Raw genomic sequence first — 22,737 nt, 5'->3', positions numbered from 1 at the left:
CCTGGGCACCCAGATTCCAGAATGTGCTATTGGAGAAAAAAAAGAGGGGTCAAAGTTGGCACATTGTGCAACATTGCTGCGAATTGCAATCACATAAAAACTCATGAAGCATTAGTTATAATTTCATCATAACTGTCCTGACGAGTCCCCCCTGCACAAGTGTGTTAATTTTATGTTTGCATGTGTTTTGACGTGCTTTTTTTGCGTTCGATAGAGGTTATGGAATATTCTGGAACGGAAACTGTCCAGGAACCGTGAAGGAAGGACATTTGAAGACACGCATGCGCGTCCCATTTCTAGATATTTCCTCACGTGGTGTTTCCACTTTAGCTTGTTAGATCCACACTCAAGAAGAAATCGGGGCTCAACATCACAAGGTTTCAACGACTATCACTTAAAGATGGTAAGATATTCTTTCTCAAAACAATGTCACATAGCTAAGATATAATTTAGGATACTTAACGTTCTGCCACAAACAGACTTGCTTGCTAGCTAGCATAACGAGTTTCATAACGTTAGCAAACTAGCTAGCTTGCTAATTATGCTTTGTTTTCTCACAGACAAGGTCAGACAGATGATGCCATTTTCAGTGTTCGCACAAATAATCGAGTTTGCTAGCACCACTGCAAGAATACAGGGTGAGATGAGTTTGGCAGGTTCACACTGCGCAGAGTACTTAAGACAATGTCAAGCGAGCTGCCATGCATGACTGTGCCAAAGCAGATCGTTAACAGTTAACAGACACCACTTGAAACATTCAATCTCCAATCGTTGGTTATTGGTGAAAATATACATCTGAAGTTGGTATTGCTAGCGTTGTATTTAGAATGAATGAAGTGATGACACGTGACGTGAACCATATTTTGCCTAAACTAATTTGAGGCCGCATGCTGTGTGGATGATCCTTTGTGCACATAACGTTAGCCATCTGTTTAAAAAAAAATATATAATCATATTTTACATTCTCTAATTGACGGATTCTGTTTTTTATAGTTCATTGTCGTGTCCTTGCACAACGACACAATATAATACCGGCTCCTTATCAACCACTTCTGGCTTACGTTGCTTCAGACGTCGTGATCCCATGTGCAACTGCGTCAGAGCATTTTAATTTGGTCCGTGCTATCCAGGGTCCTTGGGAGGTTAGGGAGGGTTTAGAGTAGGGAAGTCCAGGATAGCACTGACCATTTTCATTTGATTATTAACTTCCCACACTTGCTGCTTGTTTAAACATTTCATACTAGCCTATATACTACAATAACTTAACTTTAGTATGCAACACAATTCCACGTTGGAATACTGTCCATTATCCTAAATATGATAGACTGAGGGATCTGAAGCATCAGACAAATCAGTTACTGAAGAACAGACCTTGAATGTTTTCTCTGGAGGTCTGGGTCCTTGAGACCACTATCTAGACCCCACAAAACCTTGGCTGCCATGCGGGGGGGGTCTTGCTGACTTGTTCTGGAATTTGCTCCAACATTCCAGACATGATTATCTGTGGGTCAGGGTTCTGTCCTTCACTGAGATCATGGTTTGGAACATTGACAGTGCACCCCCCCCCCCCAACATATCCCCCACTGGCCCCCCTATAGAGTCAACAGCCTTGAAAACCACTGTTCAGCCTCCACCTCCTCTGTCTCCCCTGTTTCAGAGATGCCCTTCACTCAAGGTCAAAGATAAATTTGCTGGCAGCTGGTTTTGCAAATCTTCTCCGTTTTGACACCTTGCATTGTGCTGACCACAGAGAGAACCCACACTACTTTCAGTAGTCTTAGTTTAAGCTTGAAGATCGTCCTGCATCAGATATCAAACAATTTCTTTCTTTATGCCTTTCATTAGTGAATACAAAGGGTTTCTGTTGCCTTTGGCAGGCTCTACTTGGCAAATTGCATGGACACTGCTAGTTATCAAGGTCCATCCCTATGGATATTCCTCCCCCATTCTAATGTAATGAACCCTCTGATTTCCTGTTGCCGTTACAGAGGTCTGTATAGGAGAGTTATAAATACCTAGTTGGTAAATTGACCAAACCAAGAACTCTGGGAAGATGCCAAAGGTTTTAATGTACATATTCCACCAAAATGTCCTTAATTTCAGTGGATGTTGGCAGATGGCTACAACTTTTGGTTATTTAAGGGGCCGCAGTGGGGGGCCCCTCCTGCTTTTGTTACTCACGCCTTTACCAGTTCACACAACGGATCTCAGGCTCTACCTAGTGGCTATTTGAGGGTATGACCATTGAATGCCAAGCACTCACTAGAAGAGTCCAAAACTCTTAAACTCTGTGCTATGTAGCTAAAATCATTTGCAATGTTTTTGTTGTTGTTGTTTTTTCAAGTTAGATTGCAATGTTTTGTTTGTACATTCTCTGTCAAATGAAATAAAATACTTCCCCTTCATCTTGTAGGCTTTCAGGAAATTCCTTCCCATGTTTGACCGGGTGCTGGTGGAGCGTCTGGCTGCAGAGACTATGTCGAAGGGGGGCATTATGCTGCCAGAGAAGGCCCAGGGCAAGGTGCTGCAGGCCACAGTGGTGGCAGTGGGACCAGGCTCCACCAACCAGGTAACTTACTGCTCCTGTTTCACTCTCTCCGGCTAAACAATAGCTTATAGCTGTGCTGTCGAACTAACTGGCTTGTCTGTTTGGTGTGCAGTTGATCAGATTTCAATGCCAGGAGATTAGAAGTGTATATCTTCAGGGACCACATTGATACAATATAGTAATATTTTGATGTGAGAGCTTGCTGCTCTGGTTTGTGGCCATAGAGATAGAGGATGCATATTTATCTGTGCCATTATAGCATCTGACAGCATGGGCAGTGCCATTGGGGCTACTAATCATAGGAAACCCCACCCAGTTGACTACTTTAAAATGATGCAAGCCCTCAATGGTGCTGTCCATGCTAAAATGGCTTTTGGCAACTAGAGGCTTCTATCATTCTCTATGGTTGTGTCTAACTGTGTTGTCTACTGATATCATTCAGAAAGGATATCTGACACCCATGAGTGTCAAAATTGGAGAGAAAGTCCTTCTGCCAGAGTACGGAGGAACTAAAGTTAACCTGGAAGACAAGGCATGTCTAAAAATATTATCTATGTAATAAAAATCATACTTATCTAATATTAATTGTGGGAGTAATCTACATGTTCATTAGAATATAAATAATTATGACCACAGTAAAAGCAATTGATTCTTCTAATTGTCTTTTCAATTTCTACATTTGTCTTTCAGGAATACTTCCTGTTCCGTGATGCTGACATCCTTGGCAAATATGTAGAATAGTCCTTTTTGCTGTAAAACCTCCATTCATCCTAATATAGGTTGCCTCTTTTTTTTGTTTCTTATGTTATTCAATTGTAAATAATTCTGATCATGTTTTGTTACAATAATAAAGTTAACTATTGAATCTAGATGGGTTGCCTCTTTCATACACCTGCCAAGCAGATATTCTATGAAGAGAGGATTTTATATGTGCAAGTGGGGACTCTTCAGGCTGAGGAGTGAGTTTGACAGCTATAACAAGTTGAATATGCATATTAACTTTCCACAAAAATCAGATCGGCATAAGATTTTGTTGAAGCACCAGTTGATTAGCAACTGGTTTTGGTAAACGGGAAAGTCCTTCCACTCCTGCAATACACTTGTTCCATGAAATTAAAGATTTCCTTCAAATCAGGGATGGGCAACTGTACTTTTGTTTTACTGCAGATAAATATTCTATATACAGCAGCTTCGGAAAGTATTCAGATCCCTGGACTTTTCCCACATTGTTGCGTTAGCCTTATTCTGAAATCGATTACTTTGAGTAAAAAATGGATTAGGAAAAAACTATCTACACACAATACCCCACAATGACAAAGTAAACTCATGTTTTTAGAAATTTGAACAAATTTATGAAACTATTACATTCAAGTATTCAGACCCTTTACTCAGTACTTTGTTGATGCACCGTTGGCAGTGATTACAGTCTTGGGTATGACGATAAAAGCTTTTCACACCTGTATTTGGAGTTATTCCCATTCTTCTCTGCAGATCTTCTCAAGCTCTGTCAGGTTGGATGGGGAACATCGCTGCACAGTTATTTTCAGGTCTCCAGAGATGTTCAATCTGATTCAAGTCCGGGCTCTGGCTGGGCCACTCAAGGACATGCAGAGACTTGTTCCAAAACCACTCCTGTGTTCTTGGATGTATGCTTAGGGTCCTTGTCCTGTTTGAAGGTGAACCTTCGCCCCAGTCTAAGGTCCTGAGCGCTTTGGAGCAGGTTTTCATCAAGGGTCTCTGTACTTTGCTATGTTCATCTTTCCCTCGATTGTGACTAATCTCCCAGTCCCTACCTCTGGAAAAACATCCCCACAGCATGTTTCCACCACCATGCTTCACCGTAGGGATGGTGCCAGGTTTCCTCCAGGCGTGACGCTCGGCATTCAATCTTGATTTCATCAGACCAGAGAACATTGTTTCTCATGGTCCGAGTCCTTTAGGTACCTTATGGCAAACTCCAAGCGGGCTGTCATGTGGCTTCTGTCTGGCCACTCTACCATGAAGTCCTGTTTGGTGGAGTGCTGCAGAGAAGGTTGTCCTTCTGGAAGTTTCTCCCATCTCCACAAAGGAGCTCTGTCAGAGTGACCATCGGGTTCTTGATTACCTCCCTGACCAAGGCCCTTCTCCCCTGATTGCTCAGTTTGGCTGGGCGGCCAGCTCCAGGAAGAGTCTTAGTTGGAGTCCATTCCAACCAAGACTTGGCACGCCCCCATTCTAATCGACGGGGCTGTAGTGGAGCAGTTTGAGAGCTTCAAGTTCCTTGGCGTCATCAACAAACTAACATGGTCCAAGCACACCAAGACAGTTGTGAAGAGGGCACAGCAAAACCTATTCCCCCTCAGGAGACTGAAAAGATTTGGCATGGGTCCTCAGATCCTCAAAAGGTTCTATAGCTGCACCATCGAGAACATCCTGAGGGGTTACATCACTGCCTGGTATGGCAACTGCTCGGTTATTCTTATCTCTTACTTTTTCAGGGATTTTCTTAACTGCATTGTTAATGGCTCGTAAGTAAGCATTTCACTGTAAGGTGAGATGTATTGTACCTGTTGTATTCGGCACGTGACAAATAAAATTAGATTTGATTTGGTGGTTCCACAGTTCTTCCATTTAAGAATGATGGAGGTCACTGTGGTATTGGGGACCTTCAATGCTGCAGAACTTTTTTGGTACGCTTCCCCAGATCTGTGCCTCGACACAATCCTGTCTCGGAGCTCTACGGACAATTCCTTCGACCTCCTGGCTTGGTTTTTGCCCTGAAATGCACTGTCAACTGTGGGACCTTTTTATATAGACAGGTGTGTGCCTTTACAAATCATGTCCAATCAATTGAATTTACCACAGGTGGACTCCAACTTGTAAAAACATATTAGGGATGATCAATGGAAACAGGATTCACCTGAGCTCAATTTCGAGTCTCATAGCAAAGGGTCTGAATACTTCTGTAAATAAGGAATTTCAGTTTTTTATTTTTAATAAATGTACAAAAATTTCAAAACCTGTTTTTGCTTTGTTGGGGTATTGTTTGCAGATTGAGTAAAACATGTATTTAATCCATTGTAGATTAAGGCTGTAACGTAACAAAATATGGAAAAAAGTTTGCGAGTGAGTTAGTGGTGGCAGGTAGCCTAGTGGTTAGAGCGTTGGGCCAGTAACCAGAAGGTTGCTGGATCGAATCCCCGAGCTGACAAGGTAAAAATGTCGTTCTGCCCCTGAACAAGGCAGTTAACCCACTGTTACCCGGTAGGCTGTCATTGTAAATAAGAATTTGTACTTAACTGACATGCCAGGTTAAAAAATACATATCTCTGGAGGAATGCAGTGGTCTAAAGTACTTACGTAAAAATACTGTAAAGTACTTAAGTCGATTTGAGGTATCTGTACTTTACGATTTATATTTTGGCCAACTTTTACTTTAAATACCTCAATACCTTTTCCTTGACACACAAAAGTAGTCGTTACATTTTGAATGCTTAACAGGACATGAAAATATTCAAATTCATGCACTTATCAAGAGAACATCCCTGGTCATCCCCCTGATCTGGTGGACTCACTAAACACATGCTTCTTTTGTAAATGGTGTCTGAGCGTTGGAGTGTGCCTCTTCTATGAGGTTTAACGGCAGTTGGCATCCAATTTGTTGCATTACCTACTAGACTGGAGTACAACTCCCTTACACTTTGCTTGATAGATCAAATGTAATAATAAATACCCTACCATAACACTACACTCATTAATTTAAAAAGTATATAAAATAAAGTTAACACCACCCCACTCCACTAATTAAATGTATTTATTCCTACCTCATGTCATCATCCTGAAAGGATGGGACATCACCACTTAACACACCCTGTAACTCTTTTGATGTCTCACACACCCAAATACCTCTCTGCATCTGCCACCACAACCTCAATTTTCTGCAATTTCCATTCCATCCCTGCCGTACAGTTGATAACCATTGCTATAAATGCTAAAAATCCAATGTTGTTGAACCTTGTATCACTTTTTGGCCTATCCCTCTGTACAGGTATATCTCTACTACTCTCACCCTTAACCCATCTTCCTCTACTTTCTTCACTGCCTCAACATATGACAACTTATGCTCTACTCTAACCCTAGAAACCTCAACCTGCCTCCCGCACAGGACATTTCTGATCCCCAGCTCCATGGGCACCCCTACAATTAACACATTTCACTACTTTCCCCAATACTACACATTCCTTTGTCTCATGCCCTCCTGCACACTTCTCACACCTTGGACCCTCCCTCCTATACACTGCTGCCACATGCCCATAAGCTTGGCATCTGTAACATCGTAATGTATTCGGCACATACGCTCATACAGGATAACTTATATATCTAGCTTCACTTTGTCGGGCAAAAACTCGACTTCAAAACTCAAAAGAACAGACAATGACTCTTCTGTTTCCCCACCCGTTATGCGTCGCATCAAACGACGAGCATCACATACACCGGGAATTTCCCTTCAGCTGATCAACTTTTATATTTACTGCAACCCCAGTTTCATTGGCGCCCTTTTCTTGAGAGCAAAACAACTTTTCTTGCCCCTATTTCTTTTACTCCGAGCGCCTTCTCCCTCTGACCAACACAAACAATTATCACTAGACCACTTCTGGTTACCTTCACCGATTCCACATTACCCAACTCTTTCACCCACCGCGAAATCACAAATGGATCAGCCAAAATGCAAGAGTCCACTTTTTCCATAAACTTCACTCCCGTCAGACTCATCTTTATCGTGACCCTCCGTGCATACCTCGGTCTCCGATAACTTCACCCTCAATTCACTTCCAATTCTCCTCCTGTTTTCATCTCCCTCTGCTTACACTTTCTTCCATTCTTCTTTATCAAACCATCTCCCTTTTTTCCACCATTCTTATCCGACTCAAGCTCACCCTCTTCTTCCCTCTCTCTTTGACCTTCTCTCCATATTCCTCCTCCTCCTGATAATACTGCACTACTAACCAACCATCTCGTTCCCGTCTTCTCCAGGGACTCCCATTTCCCTTCGACTTGTAATTGCAATCTGGAGTGTGCATCTGGCTATCCGTAAAATGTTAACGTAAGAAATAGTGCCGTCTGGTTTGTTTTATATGAATTTTAAATGATTTATACTTTTACTTTTGATACTTAAGTATATTTAAAAACAAATACGTTTAGACTTTTACTCAAGTTGTAATTTTAACGGGTGAATTTCACTTTTACTTGAGTCATTTTCTATTATTAAAGGTATCTTTACTTTTACTCAAGCATGACAATTGGGTATTTCTTCCACCACTTGAGGAATGGTCCACTGCTTGGTAGTCTTGCAACTTCCTGTCCGCGCTCCTGCTACAGGGAATCCGTCACACACACACGTCAGTAAATGTGTGCATCATTTGCATCCGGGCATTCTGTCGAGATGGTCATGGCGGAGGGTACTGCAGTTCTGAGGAGGAATCGGCCTGGAACCAAGGCGAAGGTATGTTTCCACACATCGGAATACGATTGTATATGGTAAAGAGATCAACGGTGACCACGGTGGTCTTGCAGGAATAGTGAATTTCATTCAGATTTTGGGGTTTTGAGTCGTTTCTCTGTACGGTTAGCTCTTTCCGGAAAATAGGAAGTCGGGCTTGCAACTGGGTAGCGTTAGCTAACGCTAACTAGGCTAACTAAAAACTACCACAGAGAATTTGAGACTTGCTAGGTAGTTAGACTTTTTAAAACAATGAAATATGAACACCATCTGAAAACCACTTTACTTTTGATAGCTAGCGAACTAGTAGCTAACCTAGTTTAAGTTAGCTAGATATCTAAGTTAGCTAACAGCTGTAATTGTTGACATTATAGCTAGCTACAGTATCTAGCTACCGTTTGTAACTGTTAGCGAGCTATTTTGACATGGCTAACTGTTCATGAGCTGTAGTCTTCAGCTACTGTACTTTAGCTAGCTGACTAACGTTATATTATTTTCCATCAACTAGCTATCAAGCCAAGTAACGGTAATTATTTGTGTAATTATCCTTATACGTGTCCCCAGTGTAGTTAGCTAGTTAACCAGTAACTAATGTAGTTAGCTAAATACTGTATATTCTGTATTTATTAGGATCCCCATTACTACTCTTCCTGGGGTCCAAACAGGATTAAAACAATAGCTACATCACAACAAAACGCAACAGCCTACATCATAAATAGAACAATATATCATGCAATAAATTATTACTTTATTATGCAAATATATAATATACAACAGTGGCGGTCAGTGTCGTTTAAGATGAGGGACGATTTTTTTTTAATGAGCATGGCCTTATTTATATTACAACATATTGGATGACTGTCGTTCATATTCCATTCACCCAGCTCAATGTAACATTGATAGGTTTAGCTAGGTTACTACACATTATACTTCAATTTTCTCTATTACCCATCATCATGTTTCTACAATCTAGACTACGAATGAAAGTTTACAACAGGTGCACAGGTCAAGAGAGAAATTTGAGTAATCAAGGTGACAGTGACACATTTAATACCGCCTTGCACACTCTTGCCTGCATCTAGATGATCTAGGGTGTAGTCATTAGTGCAAACAAGAGATTCTATTGGACAAATTCAGGTATATTTATCCCCGTTCTGTTTGCTTCCGTTTAAGAAACGTTTTTCAACAGAATCGGCAGAATAAATACACCCCTGAACACACGCGAACACAGTTAACATTCATAGCAGCCACATACAAACAGCATGATCACTTTTCTAGTTGTATTCCTTCTCGCATCTATGTGCTCTCTTCCTCTCGCATTTTCCCTTCGCTTGTAGACTTCAGTGCACAACATATCAGCTGTCTGTGACCAGGTGAAAAACCTTTCCAAACCTTCATATCATAATCGCTAACTGCTACACACAGCCTACATCGTTGTCACCATATTAGCTAATGTCATAGTCAACAAAACTACTACAACTAACACGTTAGTAAATCCGCTACAATTGTGCAGTACAGTGTACAGTCAGCAGGCAGTTTAGCAGTTACACTGGCAGGCCCTGTTGTCAATTCATAAACCAAAAGCTTACTTTGACTTAGAGTTCCAGTTTTGGATAGCCAGCTAGCATAGCAGCCCTCTCTGTTTGAGTAGGCTAAACTAGCTAGCTGCATTCACTAGCTAAGAAAGTGCAAAAAATACAACAGAAATATAGCTAGCTCTCTCTCTCTCTTGCTCCTCCATTTTTGAAGGAATTAATTTGTTCAAAACTTCAACTATTGTCTTTCTCTCTTTGAGTCACAACTACTCACCACATTTTATGCACTGCAGTGCTAGCTAACTAGCTTATGCTTTCAGTACTAGATTCATTCTCAGATCCTTTGATTGAGTGGACAACATGTCAGTTCATGTTGCAAGAGCTCTGATAGGTTGGAGGACGTCCTCCGGAAGAGGGTGAGAACCATGAGCCTCCTAGGTTTTGTATTGAAGTAAATGTACCCAGAGGAGGACAGAAACTAGCTGTACTTGTCGTGGAAATATTCAGTCAATAATATTTCCCACATACTGGAGCTTGTGAGTTCAAATAGACTTTATTACAAAGTAACAAAAGCCGAGCTGGTTCATGAAGCAACTGTCTTTCCAGCCTCGGCACACACTTTTTATACAGTTTTCATCCTTACGTTACACACAGTCACTCCTCTTTATGTTAATGATTCATCCCCTTGGGCATTTAGCCACCATTATCTTTTTGCCTTGAACTTATTTCAGCTTGGTTTCCATTTTCTTGTTGGCACAGACCTTAGGGCATAGATTCTATTGGTGGTGTAACCATAGCAATGATACAAAAAGAAACAGACACGCATACTCCTAATGCAGGTGCATGTCTAATGGTGATTTTAGTAAAACACACCTATGCTCCTAATGCACATCTAATGAACCTCACGGGACTGGTTAAAGGCTTCCCTTATCCTAATGACCTATTGATTATTGGTTTCCCTTAGCCTTATGACCCAGACACATATACCTTCCCTTAACCTAATGATCTATTGATTAATGGCTTCAGAGTGCACGTCTAATGGCCCAGATACATATGGCTTGTGTTGATTCTGCTTACTACTCTGAGATGTATAATATGCATATATGTACTGGAAAATTCCCAATATCCTCCAGCTACACCATGGTGCTAACCTACAGAGTGCTGTTGAGGATACTGTAGACCTTCGTAGCAAAACAGTGTTTTAATAAATGATTTGGTGACGTGAATATATACATTTCAAGTTTTTTAATGTCACATGCACAAGTACAGTGAAATGCCTTTCTTGCTAACTATTTAGCATCGTTTTATCAAAAAAAAATCACAAAAAAAATGAAATTCCCCCTCCACTGATATAAAATTATTATTACTGTGTGTGTGTGTGTGTGTGTGTGTGTGTGTGTGTGTGTGTCTCTTCATAGTCCGCATTGTGCCGTGAGGTGTTGTTTTATCTGTTTTTTTACATCTGATTTTACTGCACGCTTGAGTTACTTGATGTGGAAAAGTTCCATGTAGTTATCGCTCTATGCAGTATTGTGCATTTCCCAGAGTCTGTTCTGGACTTGGGTACTGTGAAGAGACCATCTGTCTAGTAAGATGAAATATGAATGGCTGAGAGGTGAAACTATTTTGCCCTTTGAGCCATAGCCACACATGCACTGAATATGATTATCGCTCACTCTCTCACTGCAGGATTTCTACAACTGGCCAGATGAATCCTTTGAAGAGATGGACAGCACGCTGGCTGTACAACAGGTGTGGTTGAGTTAGCTAGTGGGGCGTGACTGTGGAGTCCATTTTGAGCTTCAAATTAGCCCTAAGTGTCATAATTGCAGAATGCTGTTCGTAGCTGTCAAGTGCCAAGCCTGACGCTGACATGGTGTGCCTTATTTTAAGATGGCTGCCTGCTTCCCTATAAACCTACAAAGCATCTTATCTATTAATGGTTGACTTGTGATCATTGTCACCCATGTCAGAACCTATTTCTTTTAACTAGCTAGGAGGATGATGGCAAGATGTTTTGATCACTAACCTAGGCACTTCCCCTGTCCCTTGTTCAGTACATTCAGCAGAACATCCGGTCAGACTGCTCCGGTATCGATAAGATCCTAGAGCCACCAGAGGGACAGGACGAAGGGGTGTGGAAGTACGAGCACCTCAGGTACAGTAGCTGCACGACACACTGAGATCAAAAACCTTACTCCATGTGGGTGTGTTGACTCAATCTGTGTCTACCTTTCTCCCATCTGATACAGGCAATTTTGTCTGGAGCTGAATGGACTCGCTGTGAAACTGCAGAGCGAGTGCCACCCAGACACCTGCACGCAGATGACAGCCACAGAACAGTGGATATTCCTGTGTGCTGCACACAAGACCCCCAAAGAGGTGAGTGTTACTAAAATCAGAATGAAGAACGATTGTCCATGTACTCTTATAATCTCCACCCCTCAGAGCCTGGTTTCTTCCTAGAGAGGAGCCTTTCTAGGGAGTTTTTCCTACCCATTGTGCTTCTGCATCTGCATTGCTTGCTCTTTGGGGTTTCTGTATAAGCACTTTAGGACAACTGCTGATGTGAAAAGAGCTTTATAAAATACATTTGATTTGATTCATTTCACTCAGGATTACATTTTTCAGCTCAGCCTGCAATGCACTATTCTGTATTTAGGATGCATGTACATTGCCTGTGCTTGAGTCCACAGTGCCCTGCCATTGACTACACCAGGCACACGCTGGACGGAGCTGCCTGCCTTCTCAACAGCAACAAGTATTTCCCCAGCCGGTGAGCACTCACACACACACACTCTATGTAAAGGAGTGCTTTGGTTCCCCACTCATACACTTTCAATCTCCCCTCCCCAGTGTGAGCATCAAGGAGTCCTCAGTGGCCAAGCTGGGTTCTGTGTGTCGCCGGATCTATAGGATATTCTCCCATGCTTACTTCCACCATCGCCAGATATTTGACAAGTATGAGGTAAGTTAAAGGTTCACACTTCCCAAATAGACTTGGCAGTGAAGTATGATTTGGGCTCTTCATACCAATTGAAAATGACAGTAAAGCTTCATTGGGACATTCATTACTTGTTTGAATTAGAACATATAATGCATTTATCCACACCACATGTGCAACCGATTGAGCAGGAAATGAGTGATTACCAACTCCTTTATTCTCCATATGTGGCCAACCAGCTATGAACATATTCCATCTTGTAGTAGTCCCATGTTAAGCCAACAGGTGGCACTACAGACCTAGACAATAGGGAAACACTGGACTGATACTGTCTACTAGAGCTGAATAGAGTCTGGGACCTGTGCATATCCATAATGGCCACTTCATGGTCTACTGAACTCATGCCCTGTGGAGTTCACCCATGTGATGACTCCAAGCAGACCAAAGCTATGGCTCTACATACAACAGTTAGTTCTGATGCTGATTAGCTGCGTTCCAGACATGATTTACTTCATGACAAATCACGGCTGTGACAGTATGGCTTTATAGTAAATGGTCAGTCAGCCTCTAAACTAGTGCATCAGACCTCATCCTCTTGTTTAGGGGTGCTGTTTCTGGACAGGGCCCAACTCTCATCCTCTTTCCTTCCCTGTAGAACGAGACCTTTCTGTGCCATCGGTTCACGCGCTTCGTGATGAAGTACAACCTGATGTCCAAGGACAACCTGATCGTTCCTATCCTGGAGGAGGAGGTCCAGAACACCTCAGCCGGGGAGAGCGAGGCCTGAGAGGAGAGCTGCACACAGGAGACCAGACGTGAGTTCAAATACTAGTATTCAAATACTGCTTGATTGAGCTTGCCTGTTGCAATGAAACCAATGAGAGTCCCACAAGGCAAACCCCACCCACCTGGTACTCCAGGCAGGCTAAAGCAAACAAAGTATTTGAAGAGATTTCGGATAGTATTTGAACCCAGGTCTGATGCAGCTACACACTAGCCAGTCTCACTACTCTGTGGGAAATGTTGCTTTAACCTTTTGAGCAGCTGGATTTACAAAACCTACATTTAACTATAATGTGTTGATGACAAAGGCACACCCTTATGGGCTCCCTGTACATAACCCCTGCTGTCCCCCCCCCCCCCACTATCATGTGTTTGCTGGTGCTTTGCTTTCTCCCCGTTGCTTTTGTTCTCTCACTGAATTCCAAATAGACTCCTTGCCACTCCTGTAGATCTGAGGCTTGGATAGGTGGAAGAATATGCAGAATTTCCAGGAAACCCATTTGGAGGCAAGATGAAGCTATGACCATAATGCTTCTCTGTATCCAATCTTCTCTAGTTTACAGGTGTACCTAAGGTTTAGAGGCTAGGGGTCCATTTGTGGTTCAGAAGCCTTCTATGCTTGTGTTGCTCTGTTTGCAAACCTCCTTCCTCCTCATCATTAAGTTATTTTGTGGGAGGAGTCTTGTCTATCCGACCCACTTTTTATTTTCCTTTAAAATACATTTTACTGTCAACATTTGTCTTAATAAAAAGACTATTACCCTGTTGTTGACCCCCAAAAAATCCCTTTATGTATAATTTGGCCCCATCTGTTATTTTTTAAATACAGCTTGTAAAAGTCATGGGAACATTTGAGAGGTTTACACCTGGATGAAGAAGGCAGATGTGGGGCCACCACTGGAACTGTCAAGAATTAACTTGTCCTCTCCATGGCCTCTCCTGTTTAGCCTAGTGCTTTAAAAGTAAATAATTGGTCAGTCAATGTGAGGAAATCATGGGCATGTGTTTTTCTAAATGTGAGGAATAAGGAGAAATAGCTGTTTAAGAAAATAAACACTGATGACAAAAGGAGGCAAAATATTACACATTTTCAAATGAAACACTGCAACAGGTAAATACTGATTTGTTTCACCATCCCCAAAACCAGGGGGCTCATAAACCTGTATTGTATAACTACAAAATGTCCATCTCTAGTAATACTATTTACCATCTACGGTATGTACAGCATCGTGGTGTTCTCTTACACAACAAACCCTTTAGTGTTATTAAACAAATGTCACTGAGTCATCTCCCTTAGTAACAAAATAGGGCTTTTGTCTGAGGAAAGGAATTATTGGGCAGAATGAAAACAATTGAGGCCTGATAACCAGTACCATGTGGCTATGATAAAATAACTACCAGCTATTTCTAATGACAATAGGTGCAGGAATAGAATAGGTCCTGATCTGATGCCAATGAATAAAAATGCACACTAATGACATCGTGAACAATAGATTTAAGCACCAATCAGACAATACTTTTATAGCCCTGATGTACATATCTAGAGAAGGTTCAGTATGTTATTAATTCATTCCCAGGCAGTCCGGTATATGGAAATAAATCTTACCCATGCAATTACTGTACAAATCTTCTCCAGGCCTGAACTCAAAACACCCCTAGTTTTACAACTATCACAGAAAGAGGTCTGTTTGAATAATATTGCTGAATGCTGCAAGGCCCTGGACAGTACCACCACCACACAGCGAGCGTGTATTTGTCCGCCTGGTACATTTCCATCCAGCTGGGTGTGTTTGAGACAACAGGGGAGAGGAGCTGGTGGCAGGAAAGGGAATACCTAGTCAGCTGCACTACAATGTATTCAACCCAAATGTGTCTTCTGCATTTAGCCCAACCCAATGTAGCTGTGCTGTTTGTCTGGCCCGTTTCACCTTGAGCCAGAGTAGGTGTGATGTTACACGTCAGATGATGAGATAAAGTTGTATTGAACGGAGGTGTTGGCAGTTCTGGAGGAGGGGGTCCCAAAACATGGGGACATGTTCCATCAACCAGTTGTGTAGTTGGTCAGAGTTCAGTCCAGTGGTCTGGGTGTGTCTGCATGGAAGCTTCTTCCTGGTTCCCCCGGTCACTGTGGAGATGTCCTGTGCTTTCTGCTGGTCACAGTTGTGTGAAAGTGTGTGTGTGTTCTTATATGAAATGGTGCTGTGTGAACGATGAGATGTGATGTGTGAATCTGGACTGATAAGTGCATGTGTGGGTACGAACAAAAGTGTCGCGACAGCTTGCTTTTCCCAACAAAATGTATAAAAATGGAAATAACACCATCTCAAAATTGTAAATATGGCTGCATAATAAAAAATAAAAAAGTGCCAAGGTTTGCTTTTCTAGTCTTCTTGGTTAGGGAAGCGATTAGAGGGATAGATGGGGGGTGTATATATGTGTCCATTTCAGGGGTCACATGCAGGTCACCTCTGCCGCCCCGTCATCGTGCTCGAAGCCCCCCTCTAGGTGGGACAGGGTGCTGGGGCACCCCCCGATACCCCCAGCGGTGGGGGACAACTCCACATTGGGGGGTGTTAGGGGGCTGCCCACACCTCGACTCACAGAACGAGTGGACACGTCGCTCTGAATGGACCCGGCCTGGGAGAGGACAGAGGGTAGGATAAGAGGAAGAGTCATGTCTCTGTGATGGTGACTTCTCTATGCAGTAACGCTAAACATTGTGCAAATAAATCATAGGTCATTAAAATATCTAGTAAAAGCAACACGCAAATCTAATGCAGTACAGATGTGTGTAACAGCAACTAGCTCTCTCACAGTCTCACTTCAGAATGAGACATTTCGAAGTTGAGTGTTTTAAGGTTAAATTCAGGCATTATAGTGTAGCAATTTAAAACCTCTTAAGGATCTCTACCGATCGGTGTCCCACCCTCGGGACGGTTGAGCTAAAGTGCGCCAATGTGATTGTCATTTTCTTGTTACTTACGTCATGCTCAACTAATTTAACTGCACTGACCAATTTACAGTAGCTATTAGTGAAATAATACCATGCTATTATTTGAGGAGAGTGCACAGTTATGAACTTAGTTATTAATAAACCAATTAGGCACATTTGGGCAGTCTTGATACATCATTTTGAACAGAAATGTGATGGTTCATTGGATCAGTGTAAAACTTTGCACATCTAGTGGCAAATCTATATTGTGCCTGGGCTTTAATTTCAAAGATGGCAAAAAAAGTTGTTTGTTTATCCTTTACCAGGTCTAATGTGTTATTCTCCTACATTCATTTCACATTTCCACAAACTTCAAAGTGTTTCCTTTCAAATGGTACCAAGAATATGCATATCCTTGCTTCAGGTCCTGTGCTACAGGCTGTTAGATTTGGGTATGTCATTTTAGGTGAAAATTAAAAGGGGCGGATCCATATTAATACAATTCATTGATTTGTATGATACATCTCACTTTGCTATCATTTTCCACTTCCCTTTATCATAAAAAAATCCACAGGGGGGGCAGTAGTCACATAGAACAAAACACTACAACAGGAAAGCGGCTAACTGAAACCAAGCCCTCACATGGTTCCTCTGTGGTATTGAAGAGGTCTTGATTGGTCTCTGTAGGAACACCACATGCTTGGTTGCCAGGTTACCATCACTAGACAAACACAAAACATTACAAAAGTTTATGAAGGAAAACAGTCAAATAAGGCATGATGACCCGAGTTTGTTCTGGACCATAAGGCAGTGGTGTAAATTAAGTAGAACTTTTAAGTATTTTCACTTAAGTAGAATTTTGGGATATCTGTACTTTACTATTTATATTTGGCAACTTTTACTTCACTACATTCCTAAAGAAAATGATATACCTTTTACTCCATACATTTTCTATGACACCCAAATGTACTCGTTACATTTTGAAAGCTTAGCAGGACAGGATAATGATCAAATTCACACACTTAAAGAGAACATCCCTGGTCATCTACTGCCTCTGATCTGAAGGACTCACTAAACACATGCTTTGTTTGTAAATGATGTCTGAGTGTTGGAGTGTGCCTCTGGCTATCCCTAAATTAAAATAAACAAGAAAATGATGCCGTCTGGTTTGCTTAATACAAGGAATTTTAAATGATTTACACCTACTTTTGATACTTTTGTATATTTCAAACCAAATACTTTTATTCAAGTTGTATTTTACTGGGTGACTTTTACTTGAGTCATTTTCTATTAAGTTATCTTTACTTTTACTCAAGAATGAAAATTGGATACTTTTTCCACCACTGCCATCAGGCAACACACAAAACATTAAAGTGCAATGTCAGGTTCATCACTTGAGTACAGAGACTTGAGCCAAGACTGGTCCAACAACATTAATATCAAAATGTCCATCAATGATGTGTGTTACCTGTCATGGCGGATGATATGTGTGGGCAGGACACAGGTGAGCAGCCAGCCGAACTCAGCCAGTGTGTGAAGGAGTGGCCCGTAATCGGTCTTCACATCAGAACCCTACACAGCACAGCATTTTTGTCACACACTGGATAGAGGTAATTGTTGAATGTTTTCTACACTTGTTTATCCATCTTCTTGTGTTACCATTAGGGTTGTTGACACAAACAAACAAACAAACAATCTCCACCCCCCACAGACATGATGCTAATCACCCACACACAAACACATAATTCTAATCTCCCCCAACACAGACAATGCTAATCTCCCCCACCACACAGTCATAATGCTAATCTCTCCCCCCACACACACACACACGGTGCTAATCTCTCCCCCCACACACACGTAATGCTAACCTATCACTCACTACAGGATCTTCCCTAGGGAATACCTACTGCAACACATTCACCTGTCCTCACTGACTGACCCACGCATGCACACACACGGCTCTCTGACCTCGATGACAGTCCACTGCTCCACTACGATAGTGTCATTGGCAGGAGGGGCAGTGCTTCTCTCCTCATAGACAAACAGCCCCTCTAGTGACCTGGGCACAGGCTCACCTGACAACACACACACACACACACACACACACACCATCAGTCAGCAAACTATACTGAACAAAAATAAACACAACATGCAACAATTTCAAAGATCTTGCTGAGTTACAGTTCATATAAGGAAATCAGTCAGTTTAAATAAATAAATAAATTAGGCCCCAATCTATGGATTTCACATTACTGGGAATACAGATATACATCTGTTGCTCACAGATACCTTAAACAAAATAATTGTAGGGGTGTGGATCAGAAAACCAGTCAGTATCTGGTGTGACTACCATTTGCCTCATGCAACGCGACATCTCCTTCGCATAGAGTTGATCAGGTTGTTGATCAATCCAGAGCATCCCAAATATGCTCCGAGTGATGTCTGGTTAGAATGCAGGCCATGGAAGAACTGGGTCATTTTCAGCTTCCAGGAATTGTTTACAGATCCTTGCGATATGGGGCTGTGCATCATCATGCTGAAACATGAGGTGATGACACCGGATGAATGGCACGACAGGATCTCATCACGGTATCATTAAAATTGCCACCAATAAAATGCAATTGTGTTCGTTGTCCGTAGCTTATGCCTGCCCATACCATAACCCCACCATGGGGCACTCTGTTCACAACGTTGACATCAGCAAACCGCTCGCCAACACGACGCCATACAAGTAGTCTGCGGATGTGAAGCCGGTTGGACGTACTGCCAAATTCTCTAAAACGACGTTGGAGGCGGCTTATGGTAGAGAAATTAACATGACATTTTCTGGCAACAGCTCTGGTGGACATTCGTACATTCTAATCAAATAAAAATGTTATTTGTCACATGTGCCGAATACAAACAACCATGAAATGCTTACTTACAAGCCCTTAACCAACAATGCAGTTAAAAATATTTACAAAATAAACTAAAGTAAAAAATAAAATGAAACGTAACAAAATAACAATACCATATACAGGGGCTATATACAGGGGGTACCGTTACCGAGTAGCCATTTGACTAATTGTTTAGCAGTCTTATGCCTTAGGGGTAGAAGCTGTTAAGGAGCCTTTTGGAAAATAAAGGAAAGCCGCACACTCTAAGAGCTCAGATGCAAAAATGTAATAACCAACGTTTCGACAGCGAAGCTGTCTTCATCAGGGTATCAGGAGCCTTTTGGACCTAGACTTAGCGCTCCGGTACCATGCGGTAGCAGAGAGAACAGTCTATGACGCCTAGTATAGAGGTCCTGGATGGCAGGAAGCACTACCCTCTGTAGCGCCTTACGGTCAGATGCTGAGTAGTTGCCATACCAGGTGGTGATGCAACCGGTTAGGATGCTCTCGATAGTGCAGCTGTAAAAAGAAATTGAGAATCTGGGGACCCATGCCAAATCTTTTCATTATCCTGAGGGGGAATAGGCATTGTCGTGCCCTCTTCAAGACTGTCTTAGTGTTTTTGGACCATGATAGTGTTTTGGTGATGTGGACACCAAGGAACTTGAACCACTCGACCCGCTCCACAACAGCCCCATCAGGAAGTCCAGGCTCCAGTTGCATAGAGAGGTGTTAGGCCCAGGGTCCTTAGCTTAGTGATGAGCTTTGTGGGCACTATGGTATTGAACGCTGAGCTGTAGTCAATGAACAGCATTCTCACATAGGTGTTCCTTTTGTCCAGGTGGGAAAAGGCAGTGTGGAGTGCAATTGAGATTGCGTCGTCTGTGGATTTGTTGGTTTCCGGGATGATGGTGTTGATGTGAGCCATGATCAGCCTTTCAAAGCACTTCATGGCTGTAGTCATTTAGGCAGGTTACCTTGGCATTCTTGGGCTCAGGGACTATGGTGGTCTGCTTGAAATATATAGGTATTACAGACTCGTCAGGGAGAGGTTTAAAATGTCAGTGAAGACACTTGGTCCACGCATGCTCGGAGTACACGGCCTGGTAATCCGTCTGGCCCCGCGGCTTGTGAATGTTGACCTGTTTAAAGGTCTTGCTCACATCGTCGACGGAGAGCGTGATCACACAGTCATCCGGAACAGCTGGTGCTCTCATGCATGCTTCAGTGTTGCTTGCCTCGAAGCAAGCATAAAAGGCATTTAGCCCATCTGGTAGGCTCGTGTCACTAGGCAGCTCGCGGCTGGGTTTTCCTTTTACAGACTACAAAGTTTGCAAGCCCTGCCACATCCGACGAGCCTCAGAGCCGGTGTAGTAGCGTCCTGTATTGACGGGCAAAGCGTCCTGTATTGACGCTTTGCCCGTTTGATGGTTCGTCTGAGGGCATAGCGGAATTTCTGCAAATTGCACACTCCCTCAAAACTTGAGACATCTGTGGCATTGTGTTGTGTGACAAAACTAAACATTTTAGAGTGGGCATTTATTGTCCCTAGCACAAGATGCAGCTGTGTAATGATCATGCTGTTTAATCAGGTTGTTGATATGCCACTCCTGTCAGGTGGATGGATTATCTTGGCAAAGGAGAAATGCTCACTAACAGGGATGTAAACAAATTTGGGCACAAAATGTGAGCGAAATAAGCTTTTTGTGTGTATGAAACATGTCTGGGATCTTTTATTTCAGCTGATAAAACATGGGACCAACACTTTACTTGTTGTGTTTATATTTTTGTTCAGTGTATCAACACACAACGCATATCAACCAGAAAACATAAAATCATACATAATCTGAGTTACACAAATGCAATCGGTGGACAGATGTGCATCACCAGATACCTTGTGTGATGTACTGTTGTCTCTACCTTCTTGCCCTTTGTGCTGTTGTCTGTGCCCAATAATGTTTATACCATGTTTTGTGTTGCTACCATGTTGTTATGTTGTGTTATCATGCTGTCTTAGGTCTCTCTTTGTGATGTGTTTTGTCCTATATTTATATTGTATTTATTTGGATTTTTTTAATCCCAGGCCCCCGTCCCCGCAGGAGGCCTGTTGCCTTTTGATAGGCCGTCATTGTAAATAAGAATTTTCTCTTAACTGACTTGCCTAGTTAAATAAAGGTGAAATAAAATACCTTAACAGTAGCTGCTGAACTGCAACGTGAACAATGCTCTGCGAGGCAGTGAATTCTAGTCAGTACTGAAAGTATGTCATTGGAATGACAATGAGCTAGTTAAAGACATGAAGAAGTAGGCTGTATGTGAGCGAGAGACCCCCGTGTGCTATATTCTCAGGCCCCAGATGTCTACAAATGATGTGGATTTTATGCTGCCAGTCTATGGTGCAACAAGAAGCCAGGTTGGGAAGAGAGCTCCAAATATAGCCACAGTGGGAGAAGAGGATGGGAGGGGGAAGAAAAGGAGGAGGAGGGAGAGAGAAGGGAGAAAGAGGGGAAGGAGCGAGAAGGAGGAGAGAGCAGGAGGAGGAGGGATAGAAGGGGGAGGAGAAGGGAGAGAAGGAGCAGGGACTGGGAAACAGGAAGTGACTGATCCGTGGGATGAAGGAGGCGGGGAGACAAAACACAACAGATTTCTGAAAAGACAATAATGGATAGAGTAGCAGAATGAGAAGGATGATTGAGAAAGATATGGATTCACAAGAGATGGATGAGGACAAAGTGTCCTTAATCTCTCTTTAATCCCATCCTCTCTTCCAGAGAAGTAAACTGTAATAGGATGTTGGCCTATCATTGCTCTTTGCTGGAGACCTTACAACTCCTAGGCAAGATGTCACAAAATGCACGTTGTTTTTACTTTCTAAGCCTAATGTGGCTGTCACTACAGAAGAGTTATACATGCCACTACTACACAGTAGTTCCTAGGCTCGTTTTCTCAGAGTACGATTGCTGATCTAAGTTTAGTTGTAACTTGTGAATCATAATGAATAAGATCACGTGTATGAGGGGGCACGGATGAACATGCATCTTACATTCACCTTAGAAGTCTCTCTCTATATCTTAGTATTTAACAGTACCTTTGGGTGTGTCCCAGTACACAAACGAGTCCACCAATGACCAGCCTTTGCGGTAGTAGGCTGCAGTCAGCTCCAGCCAATCAGCCTCCAGCGAGCTGACCATCTGACCCTTCCTGGACACACGCATGGACAGCGCCCCCTGGTGGTACTGGCAGGCCAGAGCGTCCAGCGGAGCACAGCCTGGTGCCCACGAGTGGAAAAACACCAGCAACCTCAGGTCTGAGAGATGGGGAGGAGGTAAGGATGGAGAGAGAGATGCTCAACATGCTTGGTAATGGTCCAGGCCTAAACCACACAAAAGCAACACTAGACACTATGGAACACAAAGCTTTTACTATGTCATCCTGGAATATACAAGGTCTGAGGTCATCTGCCTTTGACCTAAAGAGCAGGAACCAGACTTAATAAAATAAATTGGAAATACAGACATTGTCATACTACAAGAAACATGGTATAAAGGAAACAGACCCACTGGTTGCCCTCTAGGTTACAGAGAGCTGGTAGTCCTATCCACCAAACTACCAGGTGTGAAACAGGGAAGAGACTCAGGGG

The 22,737-nt window shown here is 42.5% G+C and overlaps 2 protein-coding genes across 5 annotated transcripts in view; one reads left to right on the top strand and one right to left on the bottom strand.

The window, feature by feature from the left end:
* Positions 1-259: 259 nt before the first annotated feature.
* Positions 260-14,056, top strand: LOC115155582 (MOB-like protein phocein). Of its 3 annotated transcripts, XM_029702312.1 has the most exons (8): positions 260-403; positions 2,414-2,569; positions 11,252-11,314; positions 11,620-11,720; positions 11,815-11,944; positions 12,259-12,338; positions 12,419-12,530; positions 13,162-14,056. In XM_029702312.1, exons 1-8 carry the CDS (start codon positions 401-403, stop codon positions 13,291-13,293), a joined length of 777 nt encoding a protein of 258 aa, XP_029558172.1. In that variant the 5' UTR covers positions 260-400; the 3' UTR covers positions 13,294-14,056. The 3 variants fall into 3 exon arrangements, with proteins under 3 accessions (XP_029558172.1, XP_029558170.1, XP_029558169.1); XM_029702309.1 differs by lacking the exons at positions 260-403; positions 2,414-2,569 and adding an exon at positions 7,924-8,030; XM_029702310.1 differs by lacking the exons at positions 11,252-11,314; positions 11,620-11,720; positions 11,815-11,944; ... (1 more) ...; positions 12,419-12,530; positions 13,162-14,056 and adding exons at positions 2,991-3,080; positions 3,239-3,417.
* Positions 14,057-14,313: 257 nt separating this feature from the next.
* Positions 14,314-22,737, bottom strand: part of LOC115155581 (raftlin-2-like) — a 40,104-nt gene continuing 31,680 nt past the window's right edge. For both annotated transcript variants that reach the window (XM_029702307.1, XM_029702308.1), the window contains exons 5-9: positions 22,186-22,404; positions 18,190-18,296; positions 17,690-17,793; positions 16,864-16,942; positions 14,314-15,926 (exon numbers count right to left, since the gene is read on the bottom strand). In XM_029702307.1, the coding sequence (XP_029558167.1) occupies positions 15,741-15,926; positions 16,864-16,942; positions 17,690-17,793; positions 18,190-18,296; positions 22,186-22,404 (695 nt within the window). In that variant the 3' untranslated portion in view covers positions 14,314-15,740. The remainder of the gene's footprint in view (positions 15,927-16,863; positions 16,943-17,689; positions 17,794-18,189; positions 18,297-22,185; positions 22,405-22,737) is intronic.

The sequence above is a fragment of the Salmo trutta genome, chromosome 20, assembly GCF_901001165.1.
Source record: "Salmo trutta chromosome 20, fSalTru1.1, whole genome shotgun sequence".
In the NCBI taxonomy this organism is placed as follows: Eukaryota; Metazoa; Chordata; class Actinopteri; order Salmoniformes; family Salmonidae; genus Salmo; species Salmo trutta.
The sequence above is the reverse complement of the archived record's forward strand: the minus strand, read 5'-3'. Positions and strand labels throughout refer to the sequence as shown.